This window comes from Brassica oleracea, chromosome C6, assembly GCF_000695525.1.
Source record: "Brassica oleracea var. oleracea cultivar TO1000 chromosome C6, BOL, whole genome shotgun sequence".
NCBI lineage: Eukaryota > Viridiplantae > Streptophyta > Magnoliopsida > Brassicales > Brassicaceae > Brassica > Brassica oleracea.
The window spans coordinates 1,057,346-1,078,181 of NC_027753.1; the positions used below are offsets into that span (position 1 = coordinate 1,057,346).

General features: G+C 32.4%; 1 protein-coding gene and 1 pseudogene across 1 annotated transcript; both read left to right on the forward strand.

Moving 5' to 3' along the window:
• Positions 1-1,044: 1,044 nt before the first annotated feature.
• On the forward strand, positions 1,045-2,619 carry LOC106299539. Its single transcript, XM_013735616.1, has 2 exons — positions 1,045-2,380; positions 2,463-2,619. Exon 1 carries the CDS (start codon positions 1,199-1,201, stop codon positions 2,279-2,281), a length of 1,083 nt encoding a protein of 360 aa, XP_013591070.1. The 5' UTR covers positions 1,045-1,198; the 3' UTR covers positions 2,282-2,380; positions 2,463-2,619.
• Positions 2,620-7,124: 4,505 nt separating this feature from the next.
• Positions 7,125-11,809, forward strand: LOC106299846 (annotated as a pseudogene).
• The last annotated feature ends 9,027 nt before the right edge of the window (positions 11,810-20,836 follow it).

The following is a 20,836-nucleotide window of genomic DNA, read 5'->3' on the forward strand; positions in this document are numbered from 1 at the left end:
AAGATACGACATTGAAAATATTTTGTTTTGATTAATAGAAGATATTGGATTTTGAGTTTGTATTTATTGATTTGTTTTTTTTATAAAGCTTAGAAAATCAGTGGGATGATTGGTTGGTTGATACATCCTTTAAAGAAAACGAAAACTATAAGTGGTTTGACTATTGTACATCGATCGATGCATGATGTAAGTTGACCATATAAAACTTGAGCATGATCATTTCAAACTAAAGTATAGGTAGGTTATATGCATTTGTTATATTGTAGTTAATATATTTTAAATATTACATAACTCAAGTGATTCACGTTTTCGTAAAAATAAAATTCAAATTCATCATTGGGTCGTACTCGTCCGTAATAAGCTACGTTAAATATGATGTATTTTTAGGTTCATTTAATGACATTAAGTTTAATTTTCATTAAGTAAAACTCATTAATTTAAGTGGAAAAAACAATCATTAAAATAGGTAGGTTCATTTAATAACATTAATTTTAAATTTGATTAAGGAAAACTCATTAATTTAACTGGAAAAGACAAACATTAAAATATGTAGTTTAATTTAATTTTCAGTGACATGGAAGTGTAAATAAGTTAGAAAACTTAAGGGTTTTTTTTAATGGCTACTTCTCTTTTAATAATATAGATGCTTAAAATTTTCAATACCAAATTAACGGTCCCTTTATGACGTTAAAAAAAGGAAAAAAAAAACAATTTCCTTTATGTAAAAGGAAAACCAACCGTCTTAGAAAATTACTTATATATATTTATATGAGTCAATTGGCTCATTATACAAAAAAAAGAATATGAATATTAGCAATCTACCTATCACATTAAATTTTAGTATCTAGCAATCAAAGCACAATTATGTGGGATTTTGGGTATTTACCTAATTAAGAACAAAGTTGTATGTATAGGATGCAATTTCTCTATTTATATACCAACCGCCTCGCTCTTTGGGTTGTATTATTTTTCTCTCTCGGGTTTTTTGAGTGGGTCTTCGTCAAAATGAGAGATTTTTCACTTGGCAGGAAAGTTTCTTTTTGATGGGTTTTCTTGTATTCGTCTAATTGCTGCAAAAAAAATTTCTGATTTTTGTGGCTTTGGACAGAACAACTTGTGTAGTTCGTGGACAGATTCTCCAAACTTCTGTCTAATCCTTTGCTTTGTAGCCGAAAGAAACTCTCTCTCAAAACAAACAATGGAATGCAACGAGGAAGAAGCTAGAAGAGCAATGGGTATTGCTGAGAAGAGACTCTTAGAGAATGATTACCACGGAGCCAAAACATTCATTAACCAGGCAAGGAGTTTGAATCCAAATCTTGATGGTTTACAACAAGCCCTGATTATGATCGATGTTTATATCTCTGCATCTACCAGGAGAGGAAGAGAAGCTGATTGGTATGAGATTCTCGGTGTAGATCGCTTAGCAGATGACGAAACCGTCAAGAAACAGTACAAGAAGTTGGCTCTTTTGCTTCACCCGGACAAGAACAAGTTCAGCGGTGCAGAAGGCGCGTTTAAACTGGTTTTAGAAGCTTGGTCTGATCATCAAGGAAAACATAAAAAGAGTGGAATGCAGAAACCACCAAAGCCACACGAGCCAGCTCCATCTAACAAGCCAAAGCCAAAGCCAAAGCCAAAGCCAAAGCCTAGGCATGAGCCTGAACTAACGCCTAAGTTTGAACCTACTTTTTGGACAGTGTGCAGTAGATGCAAGACGTATTGTGAATTCTTGAGGGCTGATTACCTTAACAAAACATTGTCTTGTCCAAATTGCTGCCGGAGATTCATTGCAGTCGAGGCTATTCCAGAGATCATTAATGGTAGGCCTGTCATCAGATTGAGTCCCTCTCAGGAAACGTTTTCTTCAACTTGGGCATATGATAGCAGAAAAAAGTCCACGAGTCAAACACACAAGAGATTGAAAAGATGGTTTGAGCCTAAGCTTGAGTCTGATTCTGTGCCAAGAGAGGAGAAAGTTCGTAACTTTACGTTTTGGACAGTGTGCAATAGATGCAAGACGTATTGTAGATTTGCCAGGTCTAGTTATGTTAACAAGATCTTGCCTTGTCCAAACTGTCGTGAAGATTTCGTTGCGAATGAGATCATTCCAGAGGTAGTCAATGGGAGTCCTGTCATCAAATTGACTCCACATTTTCGACCAACATGCAAAAGCACAAGTGGTGCTTCTTCTTTTACAAGAGCGTCACCATCTTCTGGTAGCGCAAAAGCTGCAAATAGTGGACAAGAATCAGTGAAATATTGGTTTGGGGAGTCATAAGAATGTTTCTGCTGCTAGAGAGGCTTTGCAAGAAACGATGGCAGCAACAAGTGCAAACTGTTCTCTTGAAACACAGGATTTTCAAGAAACCAAAGAGAAGTAAGACGATCATATTTACATGTTGAATAGTCCTGTTTTTTGTTACCTTTCATGGAATTCTTTATGTTGTTTCTTTATTTAGGAAAAGCAACACCATGTTTGTGGAAGTCTACTCCAAGTTCCAGCTTCTGCCATTTTCTTACTACACCAACGATCCGGAAAGCATGACCCGCACATGAAAATCATGTGAAAACTGTCTAGAAACGTTTAAACCTCTACCCTTGATTGTATTGACCTAGCCCAAACACACGTAATGTCGAACAACCACAATTTAAATAGAGTGATCATCTATTCTATTAAAACACCTGTTTGGCCAATTGATAAAAGTTGGATCCAACAACTATTTTTAACGATACATACCTTTTTAATGTGATAATTACTATGCTTTTTTAATTTTCAAAACTAGCCACCACGTCATTTTCTTTTTCGAAAATAACCACCACTCAAAACACTTGTTTGACCCACTACTTATGTCGACTGTTTCCTAATAATATGGAGCATATCTATTTTTTCTCACTATATATCCAACAAACAAAAACATTCCAAGAATCAAATCAATTATTCTAAATTCAATTTCGAAATTTGATAACTAATTCCGTAATCCCGTAAAATATGCCCTCATCTTAACAAATACCGTTTTCATCGCCATCCTCTCTTTATAAACATCGTTCCTACCATCTACGCTTAACACACTTCTTTAAAGCTTAATTGACAATCCAAATCTAATTCAGAAAGTACTTTAGGCATGGAACTCACGGCTTTGGCTGACATCAAACCATTCAAATCAGAATGGCGTATTCAAGTTAAGGTGCTCCATACCTGGAAGCATTACACAAAACTTTCAGGAGAAACATTGGAAATCATTATGTCTGATGCTCATGTAAGTCTCATAACTTAGTTTACCTTTTGTCTATTTTTTCCTCTTCATTTTTAACTAATAGATATATCCAATTCTACTTTCTAAATCGCTGCAATTTGTTATTTTTAAGGGAACAAAAATTCTTGCTTCCTGTAAGAAGACATACTTTGAGAAGTTTGCAAAAAAGTACCTGTTGGAACGTGGAGAAACATTGAAAATTTCTCCATCAATGGCCCCGATGTTTCCTACAGGCCTACCAATCATCAATACAAGATCAATTTCATCTATGGAACTGATATCACTCCGTCAACCCTGCAAAACGACAGCATGTTTCTCAGTTTGGTTGATTTCCAGACTATTCAATAGGGAGTAGAAGATGAAAACATCTTAATTGGTAACTATTGATATTTTAAGTTTGATAAATACATTTTGTTAATTAATTTTGATCTATTTCAGATGTTATTGGAGAAGTGACGGATTTGGGACCTCTTGACACAGTTCTGTGTTCTGGTAAAGAAAGAAAGAAAATTGAGTTCAGTTTGACAGACCTTCAGTAAGTCATCCCATTTGTTTTTTCCTTATATCATATTACTAAAACTAATAGTTTGACATTTTTATTTTGACAGAGGCCGTAGGATTGCTTGCTGTCTATGGGGAAAATTTGCTGAAAGCATTCAAGCTAATTGCAAAGCAGTTGGTGAAGATACTGTTATCTGTTTCTTACGTTTTGTGAAAGTCGGCACCTATAGAGGTAATCCTCTATTATCACTTATCACTTATCATATCATAGTACCTTTAAGCATGGAACTCACAAAATTGTTTGTTTATTTATGTCAGATGAGGTTCAAATTTCAAATTCATATGATGCTTCTCAAATCTTTTTCAACCCGCCAATAATGGATACTGAGGTCTTTTTGAAAAGGTATTTAAATTGTTTATAAAATGAAAAGCTATACCTATGTTTATTAAAATAAATTTATTGGGGCTGACTTTAATAGGGATGTTGCATCCAATGCTTTGACGTTGATTGAATCCGAACAAGACAAACTTGAAAGAGAGATTAGAAGCGATAAATGGATGCAATACCCAATCAGAGACATTGCAGAGCTACTATCTTCAACTCAGGTAATAGTTTTGATGCAAATTATATTCTAACAGTATCAATGCTTAAAGGACTACCTTTACTTTTATAAATGTAGATTGAGCAATGCAAAATCATTGCCACAATTTATGCAATTGACAAGGATTGGGGATGGTACTATTTTGGATGCAAAGCTTGCAACAAAAAGGTCAACAAGATTTCAACAAAAGTTCAAATCGTCAAGGGGAATGAGATAACAACTCATTTGTGGTGGTGTGAAAAGTGTGATGATAAAGTCACTAAAGTCTTGCCAAAGTAATATATTTGTTAAGCGAGTTTTGTTGTCTATATTTTAATTTCATAAGTTGCTAATTTAAAATATGTGATGCAGGTTCAGGATTCATATATGGGTGAAAGATGGTACTGGAGAAGCTTACCTAATGTTACTTGACTGGATTGCAGTTGGAGTTATTCCTGAAACTGCTGCTGCCTTGCTCAACGGTTCATTTGAGGAGGTTATAACCTGTATTTCACAACTTCATTATACACTTTCAGAATATATAACTTCTAACATATACTGAATATTACAGCTACAAGATATTGAATCTTTTCCTGAGGCCATTACTGATTTGGTTGGAAAGACTTTCATGTTTGGTATTTACATTGAGAGTAACAATGTTGCTAGCAAAGGTGGGATGTATAAAGTTGGTAAAGTATGGAAAGATCTAAGTATGCTACTGGCTGGTGGTAGCACCACTGAGTCATGGACTCAGTCTGATGTGGGAACTACTAATTTAAGTGGTTCACAGGTATGGATTTGTATTTTTAGATTTTTAGAATTTTAACTGAATGTATACGACTGCACCAGATTCATATGTAAATTGTTTGTACAGGGTTCACTTTTAGTTATCGAAAGTCAGGCAAACGAAGACACTGTGGTAACCCCATCATCTAAACGCAAACAACAATCCAATGAAGGTGAACCTGACATAAGTTCTACAACAAAGAAGCAGTGCGCTCGAGTTTTTGTGAAGAAAGAAAAGACCACTAAAGAGGACTCAAGCTCCAAAAAAGTGGCTAATGAAGAAACCAAAGTGGTTCTTTGTTTGTTTTCTGTTTATGTTTTCACAATAAGTGCTTATTTGCAGATTTGTTTCAGTTATTTAAAGTTTAATTTGTAATAAAGATTTCCAATATTTGCGTTCCTTTGCTAGATTATTTTTCAATTTGCAGTACTTACAATTGAGACTTACATTTTATTATAAGAAAATACTTGATTACTATTTTTGATATACTGATTCAAGGAATCTGCTCACATTACATACATCATACTTTGTTTTTATCTACTCTAACTAATGTTTTAAAATAGAGATTTTTAAATTTATAGAAATTTCTTTGAATTAAAACAATAGGAATGATATATTGACCAATCAGCTACATGTTATAGTACTCTGCCATATTATATATGAATTTAAATAAGTGGTTTCATGTTAAATGTTTATATCTCCTTATATAAAGGAAACTAAAAAGTATTAAAATAATTTAGTTATCCAATAATAAGGGAGTTCATTAGCTAACCCACGTTGTGTCTAAACATAACCTTAACACCCATCATTACAGAACACCATAGATTACGATAAAACACCAATGGAAAACTAACTTCTCGAAATGCAGTTACCATTACAACAAACATGAAGAACAAAGAAGACAATACAAGGAAGAGAAGAACAAATCATCAACCTACATGTCAAAGTCCAGCAGATTCTAAATTGACTGATGGAACCAAATCCGACTCTGCCTTTAGACAAGTGTTGGGAGATGTTTCTAATTTAAAGCCGAATTTACAAAGTTCCGGGGGTTCTCAGCATTTTACTCAACCATCAACCTACTTCGGTTCAGGAAATCCATACTATGGTGCTTTTTCTTTACCCATGACATTGTTATCTGTTACTGTTTTTCTGTTTTCTACTCAGTGAATCAATATATGCAATTCATGCGTCTATTATGTTGTTGATGCACCTACAGACAAAGCTAAAGGAAAGCAGCCTCAGTGTTCTAAGAGGATTCGAGCAAATGGTAAGTGGATCAATTAGAAACATATTACAGATTTTGACCAGTTCTATGTTTAATAACTAACATTGTTTTTTTTGTTATTTTGTGATTGCGAGGAGATAATAACAATGACAGAGTTCAGTTATCAAACATCATATCAAGAAGAAGTACATGTCTCAAAATTCAGCCTAGGAATCTTTTACCTGCCTTCTCCAATTCAGACAGTGTCAAGCAACACAATGAGAAAATGTGGTCAACATCTCAAGTGAACGAGTCAAAAAAAGAAGATGACTTGGAATCATCTCTTGACCACAATTTTACTGGTAGGCATAATTATATCTATTCTATTTTATTCGCAGCCTTAAATTTTATAACACTGTTTTTTATATACAGATGAAGGTGAAGATTATAGTGATCAGAGTTATGATGATGTTAGTAGTGAAGAGAGTGATTCATATGAAGCAGTATCTGATAACACTGAAGAAATATCTGATATAAGTCCTGTACCAGATGAACAAAGGGCTAGGATTATGACTATGGCCGATATATTTAAAACCATGTTTGAGGGAGGTCAATCATCATCTACTACACCTCTGCCTAAACTAAACAAGACTGGTAATTGACACTTTTTCATATTTGTAACTCAATATCTATTATATTTTCTTACCTTAACCATCAGAATTTATGAATTTCTTACAGAGTACTTAGATGAGGGAGATCCTACTTACATGTGTGACTACTGTGGGGCGAAAATGTGGTATGGTGAACGCATTGAAAAGAGAACCAAGACCAAGAAACCAAAATTTTTTTTGTGTTGTGGACAAGGTCAAGTTCAGTTACCATTACTAAAAGAATCACCAGAGATCTTGAAAAAATTGTTACATGGTGATGATGAGATCAGCAAATATTTTCGGGAAAATATCAGGCAGCTCAATATGGTTTTTTCTTTTACATCTCTTGGGGGTAAAGTGGATAGATGTCTTCCTCAAGGACGTGGACCAAAGATGTTTCAACTTCAAGGAGAAAACTATCATCTAATGGGTAGTTTAAAGCCACCAGCTGGAGAAGAAGCCAAGTTTTCTCAACTCTACATTGTTGACATCGAAAACGAAATTGACAAAAGAGCTTCCATTATAGTGTAAAGTTAACTCATTACTAACAACCAAAATATAATAGATTATGACCCGCATATTGCAATGGTATTCTTATATTGTCAAACATCTTACTTTTCATGCAGGAAATACAAGAAAAAGGCTGATAAGGCAAAAAAAGAGAGTCTGAGAAAAAAAGTCATTGAGATGATAGTTGAGATGCTAGACCAAGTAAATCCATATGTGCATCAATTCCGTTCAGCCAGAGATAGGTTCAATACTAACCCTGAGACTACTTTTCATATGAGGATTGTTAGCAGTCGAGAAAAAGATGGACGGACATATGATACTCCTACTGCATCTGAAGTTGCTGCACTGATACCTGGGGATTTCAATTTGGAAATGGATAAAAGAGATATTGTTCTTGAAGAGAAGCAAACAAGCAAACATGATGGCTTAAACGGATAAGTGAAATACATCCTTCCTATCTTGCACTACAGTATCCTCTTATCTTTACATATGGCGAAGATGGGTTCAGACTTGGGATTGAAAAAAGATCAACAGAGGCTACATCTAAACTGAAGAGGAAAAATATCAGTATGAGACAGTGGTATGCATATCGGATTCAGGAAAGAGACGGGGAATGTCATACACTTCTGCACTCTAAGCGGCTATTCCAACAGTTTTGGTTGATGCTTATACAACTATAGAATCTAACCGGCTGTGCATTTTGAGGATGAACCAGAAAAGCCTTAGATCAGATAGCTTTGATTCTATTCAGCAGTCTGAAAACGATGGGAAGACAGATATGAGTGAGCAAGGAAGCCGCTATTTGTTACCAGCAACTTTCGTTGGAGGACCAAGATACATGAAAAATATGTATTTGGATGCAATGGCGATATGCAAATATTTTGGGTTTCCCGATCTGTTTATAACTTTCACATGCAATCCTAAATGGCCTGAAATCACAAGATATGTTCAACCACGCAAACTCAGTCCTGACGACAGACCAGAAATTCCATGCAGAATTTTTAAGTGTAAACTGGATTCTATTATGAGTGATTTAACAGAAAAAAGCTACTTGGAAAGACAGTCGCATGTGAGTTTTTTTAATGGTTGTTTTCGTCTGATATAGTATGGTATTAACTCAAAATAGTAATGTGTTTCTCTTTTTTATGCAGCGATGTACACAATTGAGTTTCAGAAACGTGGTCTCCCACATGCTCATATTCTCCTCTTCATGCATCCTAACTATAAATTTCCTAAACCCGAAGACATTGACAAGATTATCTCAGCAGAAATACCAGACAAGGAAAAGGAACCAGAGTTGTTTGATGTGGTAAAAGATATGATGATTCATGGTCCTTGTGGGGCACTTAACTGGAATTCGCCATGCATGGAAAATGGTAAATGTTCAAAGCTTTATCCAAAAGATTTTGTGCAAACAACTTCAGTGAACCGAGAAGGTTTTCCAGTTTATAGACGCCGTGAAGAGTCTGGTTGCTTTGTAGAGAAAAATGGCTTCAAATGCGATAACAGATATGTGATACCCTATAACAAGAAATTATCTGTTCGTTATCGAGCTCATATTAATGTGGAATGGTGTAATCAGACTGGGTCTATTAAATACTTATTTAAGTATATTAATAAAGGCGCGGATCGTTGTACTGTTACTGTTGAGCCCCCCGAAAAAGGAGGAGCAAAGCGAAAGAAGTCAAACGATGAAACTACTGGAGTTGATAAAAAAATGAGATCAAAAACTTCTTCAACTGCAGGTAAATTTTTTTTGATGTTTGATTAAAGATTTTTTTACTTCTGAATCAGATCAGGTACATTACTAATTTCGATTATTATTATTTTAGGTATGTTTCAGCCTGTGAAGGGGCATGGAGGACTTTCAGTTTCCCTCTTCACTATCGATCAGTACCTGTTGAGCGAATGCAGTGGCACCTACCAGGGAAGCAGATCATTATTTTCAAAGATGATGACACTTATGAGAAAGTGACCAATCGTGAGCAGATAGAAGATACCATGTTCACTGGATGGTTTGAACTGAACAAGGTTAGTGCTGTGGCCAGAAGACTCACTCTAGCAGAAATCCCAACAATGTTCACTTGGAATAAGAAGTAGAAAAAGTTCCACGACAGACAGAGAGGATTCAGTATTGGTAGGATCAATTATGCCTCAAGGAAGATTGAACAAGCTTTCTATTTGCGTGTTCTGCTAAACATAGTTAGAGGTCCAAGAAGTGATGAGGAGATTTGAACATTTAACAATGTTGTTTATCCTACATATAAGGCAGCGTGTTTTGCAAGGGGCTTACTAGACGATGATCAAGAGTATATTGATGACATTTTGAGGACGAGTTTCACAGAATCAGCTTCACATTTGCGTCATACTTTTGTTATGATGCTGATGTCTGGTAGTTTGTCTGAGCCAGAAGTTGTTTGGGACAATACATGGGAGGTTCTATGTGATGATATTGAGTATAAACGAAGAAAGTTACTAAACAGGCCAGGTACAATATAATTTATTTTTTATGATATCATATTCTGAAAAATTGAAGTTGAAAGTGTTATATTTTTTTTTTTGCAGATCTCTGTTTAAGTGCCCATGAAAAAAAACAGTTTGTTCTTCTTGAGATCGAGAAGATTTTAAAGAGCAATGGATTTTCTTTAGATCAATGGGAAAATATGCCAAAGCCAGATCCAGATATTGGTGGGAATGAAAATGTTCTCATTTCAGATGAGCTGAGTTACGATAGGGAGAAGCTGAAAGCTGAGCATGACAGAGACATTGTTAAACTAACAGAGGAACAAAGGAAAATATATGATGAGATTGTTGATGCAGTTGTAAATGAAAAAGGAGGTGTGTTCTTTGTTTATGGATTTGGTGGAACTGGTAAAACCTTCATGTGGAGATTGTTGTCTGCAGCTATTAGATTCAAGGGAGAAATATGCTTGAACACTGCATCAAGTGGGATAGCTTCTCTATTGCTGCAAGGTGGAAGGACAGCACATTCTAGGTTTGGAATACCAATTAACCCAGATGAGTATTCTACTTGCACCCTTATTCCAGGAAGTGATCAAGCTAACTTGGTGAAAGCAGCATCTCTAATCATTTGGGATGAAGCACCAATGATGAGTAGACATTGTTTTGAGTCTTTGGATAGGAGTATGAAAGACATTATGGGGAACAAAGACATCATGCCTTTTGCTGGGAAAGTTGTTGTATTTGGAGGTGATTTTAGACAAGTTTTGTCTGTCATACATGGTGCTGGACGACCAGAAATTATAATGGAGTCTCTTAATTCCTCATATTGATGGAAGCATGTCAAACTGATGAAGCTAACCAAGAATATGAGGCTACTTTCTGAAAACCTTTCTGCTGAAGATGCTAAGGAACTAAAGGAATTCTCAGAGTGGATTTTAGATGTTGGAGATGGAAAGCTTGGAAGAGACAATGATGGAGAAGTTGTAATCAATATTCCAGATGAGTTTCTTATTACTGATGTAGATGATCCGATTGAATCAATTAGCAAAGCAGTGTATGGCGATGTTGTTTCCTTACAACAAAATAAAGAGCCAAAGTTTTTCCAAGAAAGGGCAATTCTCTGTCCCACCAATGAAGATGTCAACAAGATTAACCAGCACATGTTGGATAAACTACCAGGTTATACTATTTATATGGACAACTTATTTTTGGCTACTGAAATCGTTTTTGATTATTATTTAATTTTTGAGTTTGTAACATGCAGGAGAAGAAAGGATTTACTTAAGCTCTGACTCAATTGATGCTTCTGATAGATTTTCGAGAAATGACCAGGCTCTAACTCCCGATTTCTTAAACACCATCAAGGTTTCTGGTCTGCCAAATCACAGTCTTCGCTTGAAAGTCGGATGTCCAGTGATGCTGCTTAGAAACATCGATCATACAAACAGTTTGATGAATGGCACAAGACTCCAGATTACAGAGATGGATGATTTATTGGTAAAGGCTAAAGTGATCACAGGAGAAAAGGTGGGAAAAACTGTGGTCATTCCTAGACTTTCTATTACACCTTCTGATAATAAATTGCCTTTCAAGATGAGGAGGAGGCAGCTGCTTATTGCAGTTGCATTTGCTATTACAATTAATAAGAGTCAAGGTCAATCGCTATCCCATGTTGGTTTGTATCTACCAAGAGATGTCTTCCAAGAGATGTCTTCTCTCATGGACAACTATACGTAGCTGTTTCCAGAGTTACATCAAAAAAGGGATTGAAGATTTTGGTTGTTGATGATCAAGGAAAGCCTAAGTGTGAGACAAAGAATGTTGTTTTCAAAGAGATCTTTCTGAATCTCTAATTTTAATGTTTAGTTTGCTGTGTGTTTTAACGTATTTAAACTTATTTCTATTTTTTCAAACAGTGTAGTTAACTTGCAAGTTGGAAGTTTTTCATTTATCTCTCTAATTTATTCATGCAAACAAAAGCACACAACAGACATTACAAGCAAACGACATTGTATTTGTTAACCTACATATAAGCACACAATGGACAACCAAGTAAACAACATTCGGATTCATACATCCTTTGGAAGCACGCAACAGACATACTAGCAACAACATTCAGATTCCATTCCTGACTTCTAACCGATATTCCTTTCTCGAATTCTAATCTATATTCCATTCCTGACTTCTAAGTGCTAGCTAAGTTCGGTTAAGTGACTTACATGTTATTCCAATGCTAGAAGTTGTTTCTGAATGCACTTTGCGTTCGTTTGGTCAATGAGGAAGCTGAACTTATACTTTTTATAACTGCATCTCCTGAAGTATAAAACAGAGCTAAATAAGAATATAATTGTAATATACTCACACAGCAGTACATATTTATTATACTCATAACTTCATACTGCAGACAAGGCGCTAAATAATACTTCTTAAAAAGATGGAAGAAAACCATGCAATCTCGCGTCAGTCTGATATGGCTTTGATTGGTTTCCTAACATCATCTTACTTCTTTTATAATAATGAGCGCCTGCAAAAGAAAACATTCATTCCCCATAAGAAAACAAAAGAAAACAAAAGAGTTTATATATGGCTTATAAAAAAGTTTTGTTAAAAAGTAACATAGATTTATTATTTGGTCAATAGATTACCTGGGATCTTCATAGGAGCCATGTATATTTTTACTGCTCTGGTTTCAAACGAATAGAGCCACTTATGTCAGCTTCCACAGTCTTTCACGCGTTTCTGAGAAGAAAGTGACAGTCTTTCACTTTGAACAAATATTTATGAAATACTTAAGGATGCTTCAGATTCAACATCATATAGCTTTTAAGAATCATAGCATATACTGATATACAAAATCAAAGCTTTAAAACATTTCTTACAGGCCATAGTAGAGTAGAGGCTTTTCAGATGTAGGAGTTAAATTGTTTGGTGAAGCTATAGACACAAAAACGAGTTTCTTTTCAGACATCTTCTTTTTCAATGGAGACAAGATCAACGCTTTGGTTTTGTTGACCTTTCCTTCCCTCCAGTACACTTCAGACACATATATTAGCTCGATTAAGATCAGCTTCACTCAGATCTCTCATCGGAAGAAACAGAGGATCCGTCACATCTGAAATTTTATTCAAAATAAAATTCTCAGATTCCACCTCAAAATAAGATTACATGCAACAAAATATATTTAATCTAACAATAAAACGAGTGATATTACATGTACCTGGGCTGACCTGAGCAATTTTTTTTACAGATCGATTAAGTTTGAGCTGAGACAAGATCCGGTCGGTTGTAATAGAAAGAGGGAGAGAGAAACTCTATTTTCAAGCTGATCTTTTTTTTTTTTGATCAAAAGAGCTGATCTTTCTAAAGAGATTTTTTTTCTCTATAATAAGTTTGTGGTCGAGATTTATTTATTTATATGGGCCTTGGGCCTCAAATTTGATACATTTTTTTGCATTGTGTATTTGTATGGGTTTTTAAAATTCCTATTGTTTTAAAATTATTTTGCCTAATTGACCTTAATTAGATATTTCTAATCTATATTATTATCAAACAATTTTTAGGGTCATCTGTTATAGCTATTCTGTTAAAACACCTACTTAAGTTTAGAAATAAAATGTGGGAAATTAAAAATGTTATCATATATGAAAGTACAAAAAAATATTACAAATTGCAAATTTGGTGAATAAAGATTAAAAAAATTTGGTGAATAAAGATTAAAAATAAATTCCCAAATGTATATGACACAAGTACACAATTATGAAACTTGATAAATTATTTATTTAATATAGAGAAAATTATATCTATTCTATTAAATTCATATCATACAAAAATATAATTATACAAACACAGACATAAATTATATTAGGCACAAAATTATATTAGGCAATATCTAGTCAATACTAGTAAATTAGCAACATGCCCTATTGATAATAGTCGAATCCAACTTAAAATATAACTGCATTTAAAATCAATATTACATGTTTAAATATTAAAACTACGTAATCTACATATTACAAAAATGGTTATTAAACTAACTTTCCCTTTAATTCCTATATTCTCGGGACCATCACTCTTATCAATACTAACTAATTAAAATCCACTGTTACATTCCAGGTTTTGTATATTTGATGAACATACTAAAGTATCACTCGGTTGAATCTGAAATCATTTCCAGGTTCTGTAACTAATTAAAAAATAGTTAATTGTCTCAAAATCACTTTCCAATTAGCCTATATAGATTATCCAAATTTTTAAAGTCACGTCTACCGTATTCTAAAACAAGATTTAGAATTCACGGTTACATAATATATTTGAGCGGGGGGAAGAAAATGACCATAAGATTGAAATATATATATGTATATATATATTTAATATATGTGTGTGTGTTCAGATGCTCACTCAATTTGGTGTAATGTTGAGGCCTGAAAAACTGGACAACAAAACCATAATTGTTATCTTTATAACACTTTTGAAATATACGATATTTTTCAAATGAAATACTTCTACATAAAAAAAAACGTTTATTGCCAAAGTATACTATTTTGTACTTGATAAATTTCTCTATATATTACTATTTCAAGTGTTCAATAATATCTTAAAATTATCAAAAATATAAGTTTTAAATCTAAAATAAAAAATATAATCTTATAATAGGTTATTAATATTTCATATCAATTAATTTTATTTTTATATATTACCATTTTCTCTCTTTTGAATGACATCATAACAATTTCATCAAATTCTACGGAATCACAAATTTATTCAATTTTATGTAATTTACCGAAGACCATATTAACCTATATATATATATATATTTAACAGAATATATTTTAAAAAAAAAATTCAAATAATTTTCAAAAATATTTGTTCGGTTTTCAGTGCGGGTTGGGTTTTATATTTGTTTTCTGATATAACACTTTAAGAATCACTCGAGTATGTGGGTCAGATCTAATAGAGTATGAGACTTTGATTTTTAATATAATTACTAAAAATTATATTAATATGTAAAACAAAAAATATACCCGCCTTTTTTAAGGGCGGGTCAGAATCTAGTATTAAGTTTAAAATATGAAATTTTAATGCTTCTAACAATATATAAAAGAGATCTTGGACCAATCTCTTTTGAAACTATTATAAAACATCACTAGATCGATGTGCGGGTTTTATTTTTTTCTACACTAAAATATTCTAATTTATAGTATAACATTATTACGTAACAATACTATTTTACATAATTTTTGTATTTAAAAAAATATATTTCGTAAACATTATTATGTAACAACACTATTTTATGTAATTTTATGTTTCATTTCTGAAATTTGGAATTTATATGGAAATTAAATTAAACTATAATGTTTTGGGATACTATTAAAAACAACAAACTTATTTTTTTTTAAAGAAACTATAATGTTTTGTACTTGAAAAATAATATTGTAGTAAATATCCTATTTTAAAAATTGCTTGAAATACACCAACTTGGATATGATTTAAAAAAAAACTCAAGTAAAGATATCCTAACATTTGAGTTTATGGTTTACGATTATTGTTTAGGATTTAATATTTAGGTGGTGGAGCTGAGTTTATAAATTTTTGTAAATAATTATGTAAATAATTCTTATATATTTATAAATGTTTTGGGAGGGTTAGTTATGTATTTTAATAATGAATTTTTGATATTTATGAAAATGGTAATTATTTAAGGATAAATTTGATAAATAGTATCAAATATGAAGTAATTTTTTTTTTTTTGAATTATGTTATATACTATAACATTAAACCAGTTTGATAAATGTGTGTTCTCTTCGTATATAATAGTGTTGAAATATTTATCTTTGTAACATATATAGGTCATTAGTACGCATATAGATGATAAAAGTGTCTTCATGTTTAACGTATTCGTTCATGTATATATTCATTTTAGATATATATTGTTCGTCCATTTATGGTTGGAGTAGGAGATGTAAAACTTTATATATAGTGATTAATAAACCAACTTGGTCTAGTTTTAAATATTAAAATTGAAATGGTTTCTTAACTCAACCGAATATATAAACGCTAATAATAGTTGTGCAAAACTTTATATATACGATATGTAAAAAGGTTAAATGTTTCATTTATGAAGGGGGTGTAAATCAAAATTTAACCATTAATAAGAATATTGGATTTGTGTTAAAATTTATTGACTAAATTGTAATGTTACATGATTGAAGCATTTAAACTTTTGACCGCTAAGAGATCTAATTTAAATTAAAAAATCACACATGTAATAAGTCACGATTTATGTGCTTAATAAATAAGATAATTTTATTTTAAAATTTAAATAGAAATTGATATTTCTTTCCAACAAAATCTTTTTAAAATCTTTATAAAATGTATTTTTGAAAAGTATAATTTTAAGTTGATATTATCATTAAAATATTTTATATAATTTTTAATTTTCGTTTATAAATCAAAAATAAATTAAATTTAAATTGCTGATTATATTTTACGAAAACTAAAATTTAAATTAATTAATTTTCGGAGATAAATTTTTAAAAATGATTCTAAAAGGATTTTAAAAAGATTTTGTTTGATTTTCTTAAATAAGTATTTATTTTATTTTAAATAAAATAAAGATATTATAAGATATTATAATGAAGTTATGTATATTTGATAAACTTTCTAAATAATGGTCCAACTTAAAATATCACACATGAAATAAAGTTGTGACTTCTATTTTGATAGAATAGATTAGATCTCGACCCGCGCAACCGCATAACCTCATGCCTCCTTCGCTAATAGTCGATTCTGTTTCAAAAAATACAGGAAACCATTTGAGAAGGTCAGAGCTTACAATCATAAACCCGGTCCAAATACGAGTTATAGAGTTATATGTCTTTGACTGAAAAAACAAAAGTATATATACTGAAAAACAACACCACGAAAACACAATAAAATTTCATATTCATTACAAATAAGAAACTGGCATACGAGTTATAGAGTTATATGTCTTTGACTGATAAAACAAAAGTATTCATACTGAAAAACAAATGTAATCTTGATTTTTTCATATGTTTTCGTAGAATGATTTTATTTTATCATTGATATGGGTATGATAAACATAATATATGTAAATCATTCAAATTAGCGTTAAACCAAAAGGAATAGTAGTTTTCTTAAAACATAACCGTGAGATAAGTTGGTTTCGATCGTTAAGGGAATAAAGCAGATTATATTAATGTCTCTTATTTAATATCAAGATTATTAATGACTGAAAAATGTAATGTGACCAGCTCTAGTAGATAGTCCATTTAAAAAAAAAATCACACATGAATGAGAAGTCATGACTTCTCTTTTAATATAATAGATAGATATATAAACATATTCTTAATTAAATCTTAGATTAAAATACTTTTAGACCATGAAATCCAATTTTATAACACGTTTGACACTGTTACTCCTAATTTTAATCTTAAACTAAATTTTGATCCGCGCAACCGCGCGGCGCGGATATTTGTTTTCACTTTTCTATACATAAATTATTGTTTTAGAACATAAGTGATATATATTTTAAACGTTATTCATATACTTAAATGGTTATATAACTATTTCAATACAATAATTTTATAATTATAATTAATCAATTGTTTAAAACCGTATGTATTTGTCACTTCTTATTATATATTTATCTTATTGTATTTGCATTTAGTTATTAAACAAATTAATATATTTATGACAAAATATATTTGAATTTTTTTGTATTTAATTTATGCTAAATTCTGACTCGTCTTTCAAAGTTGGATTTCTTTTTACTAATATTTTTTATGCTTATTCATTTTAGATAATATATTATTGTATATACAAAAGTCTAAGATATGTTAATTTTTAGACATGTATTATACAGTTTGTTAACTTTAAACCGTTCTATCATCATATTATATTTTCAAATAAATATTTTATTTTTATGAAAATAAAAATAAAAAAATTTATCAATTGAATATACTTTTATCATATTTATTTCCGTAAAATAATTGTATTTTTTTTATTTTATAAACGATAACTTAAAATACATTAAGTTATTGCTAATATATTTTTTACACAGATTTATTAGAATTTTTAAAATATAATATATAAATATGTATTATATTTAAAATGAAAATATATTATGATTAAAGTAGTTACAAAGATTTTATATTATTAGTTTTAAAGAAATACATGTTAATTTTCATACATGTATTATATAGTTTGTTAATTTTAATCCATTTTACCAACATATTAGATTTTATTTTTGAACATAAATATTTTATACTTACGAAAATAAAATATATAAATTTATAAATTTAATACAATTTTATTTTATTTAACTCAATATAATAATTTTCTTTTACTATGATTGGTTATGATTATATAATAGATAAAATATTATAGTTTTTTTTTATTTTTCATTTTATAAACAATAACTGAATATATTAATATATATAATAATATTTCAAACTAATTTCGAAATTAGTGACAATATTTAAATATAATTTTGAAAATGAAGATCTTGTATAAATCTTTTAAAACAAATTTGTTAGAGTTTTAAAATAAATATATTTATATTTAAAATGAAAAGATATCAAAAGATATTATGATTAAAGTATTTTAAAGATTCTATGTATTATTAGTCTTAATAAAATATATTTAATAAAATTTCTAAGTGATGGTCCAAATTAAAAAATCACACATGAAAAAAGTCATGACTTCTATTTTAATAGATAAGATGTCTACACAGAGTTAAGCAATCATTCTAGATTTCCATCACTTGAAATGGCGGTTATGGGACGTCGCGATTTTTCGGGCCCAAATTCAACTGTTTTGACCCTCAAACGGGCTGCTGAAATTTACGGAGTGTAAAAGAGTCGTGATGCGCTGTTTTCGCGTGTTTGTTGTTCTTGTTTTCTACATTAATCTCGACGCACTTTAACGCAAGAAAAAAATGCCAACAATTCTTGTGGGTCCCACACCATCCACTCGAATTGTAGGAGCGAAAGGATATATGGAATCGCGAATCATGTACTAACGGGTGGGATCATACCAGCACTAATGCACCGGCTCCCATCAGAACTCCGCAGTGAAGCGTGCTTGGGCGAGAGTAGTAATAGGATGGGTGACCTCCTGATGCGGTCATCAAATCAGTACCTGAACCAGAGGCCAAGCAGTTGCACCAAATAGGATGGGTGACCTCCTGATGCGGTCATCAAATCAGTACCTGAACCAGAGGCCAAGCAGTTGCACCAATCAGCTAACCAAAGGACCAACCAGGATATGCGTTCAGTAAAAACGGTGTGTCTTACCAACAAGGAGGAATTTGGCCATGAAACCAATTTTCATGCATTCTACACTCAACAAGGAGTCAGGAACAATTTGAATCATCTTCAAAGCTACTCGGACCAGGAAGATATGAATTTTACAAACCGGAGGTTCTCCAACCCGTCCATCTGCGAGTATCCGAGTTTAGAAGTTGTTTCTAGCCCAAAGAAGAAGCGTTCCGACCCAAACCAAAACGTGTACTTCAAGGTAGATCTCTTATCAAGCCAACAAGCCCAAGAAGAGGAGAAAAGACCACGGAAATCTCAAGATACAATCATTTTACCAGAACCGGTCAAACCGAGCAACTTATGGAAAGATTGGACAATCAACTGGTCCAATTGTTTCCAAACCGAGTTCAACCAACCAGGACATATTCTACATGATCCAAGCCTTCCAGAATACACATCCAACCGTCCAGAAGAGCCTCCCCTTATATTTCCCTACACCAGCAAGCATAGGATCAGCAGGATCTTCATTTACGGCAACTTACCATATCGGTATGTTTTCCCAAAAAGAAGCTCTGAAGACCAACGGCTCTATTGCTTCGACTACTGCCTTCTGAACACATTCAGAATGAATCTAGACGTTCCAAGACATCAGAGTTTTCCCACAAAACTCTCAAGACTCAAGAGAATTATCACCTTCCTTATTTTTGGCCAAGCAAGCCATTTAAGGCCTAACGGCTACTTCCTTTCATTCTTGATTCTCTTTCTAATTTCTAGCATAGTTTTATTGTTTCTGAGCATTATATAAGCTCATGGTCGTGCATTGTAAAAACCACCTTTCAATCCTTAAGAAATAATATTCAGTTTGTTTATTTTTATCAAAGAGAGTCTTTGAATAGAAATCTGTCTTTAGGATACTTGAGTGATTCTTGTGTTCTATTGATTCGTCTAGCATAGGTTGTTTGTGTGATTCAACAGCCATTGTTATTCCAGATTGAGAGAGTCAATCAAACCCACGGATTGAGAGAGTCAATCATTCATCAATCATCTATCCATAAACCATTCCATCCCTTTATCTGTTTAGCTCCTGTTCTTCTTTTAATTATTCGTAAACTCATTGTTTCTCTTTGTTTACAGGTTAGTTTGGATAGAAAGGGCTAGCAAGTCGGCCATCTTCACCATCTTCCCATCCGGTCTCATCCTTACCGATAAGATCGACCCATCATCCATCCATCTCATCGACCCAGCTTCCCAGCCTGCAACACCTCCCGAGAAGTCCTCGTGTTGCACCCCTGTTTAATTTTCTTTTTCAATCTAAAACGATTCTAGCCTTAGAAAACCCATAACTTTTGAACCGTGAGGATCTAAGCCGCCCCCAACACCATTCCGGAAAGCCCTAGAAACCGTCAAGGGCGGTTATGGGACGTCTCAATTTTTCGGCCCCAAATTCAGTCGTTTGACCCTCAAACGGGCTGCTGAAATTTACGGAGCGTAAAAGAGTAGCGATGCGTTGTTTTCGCGTGTTTGTTGTTGTTGTGTTCTACATTAATCTCGACGCACTTTCATGCAAGAAAAAAATGCCAACAATTCTTGTGGGTCCCACGC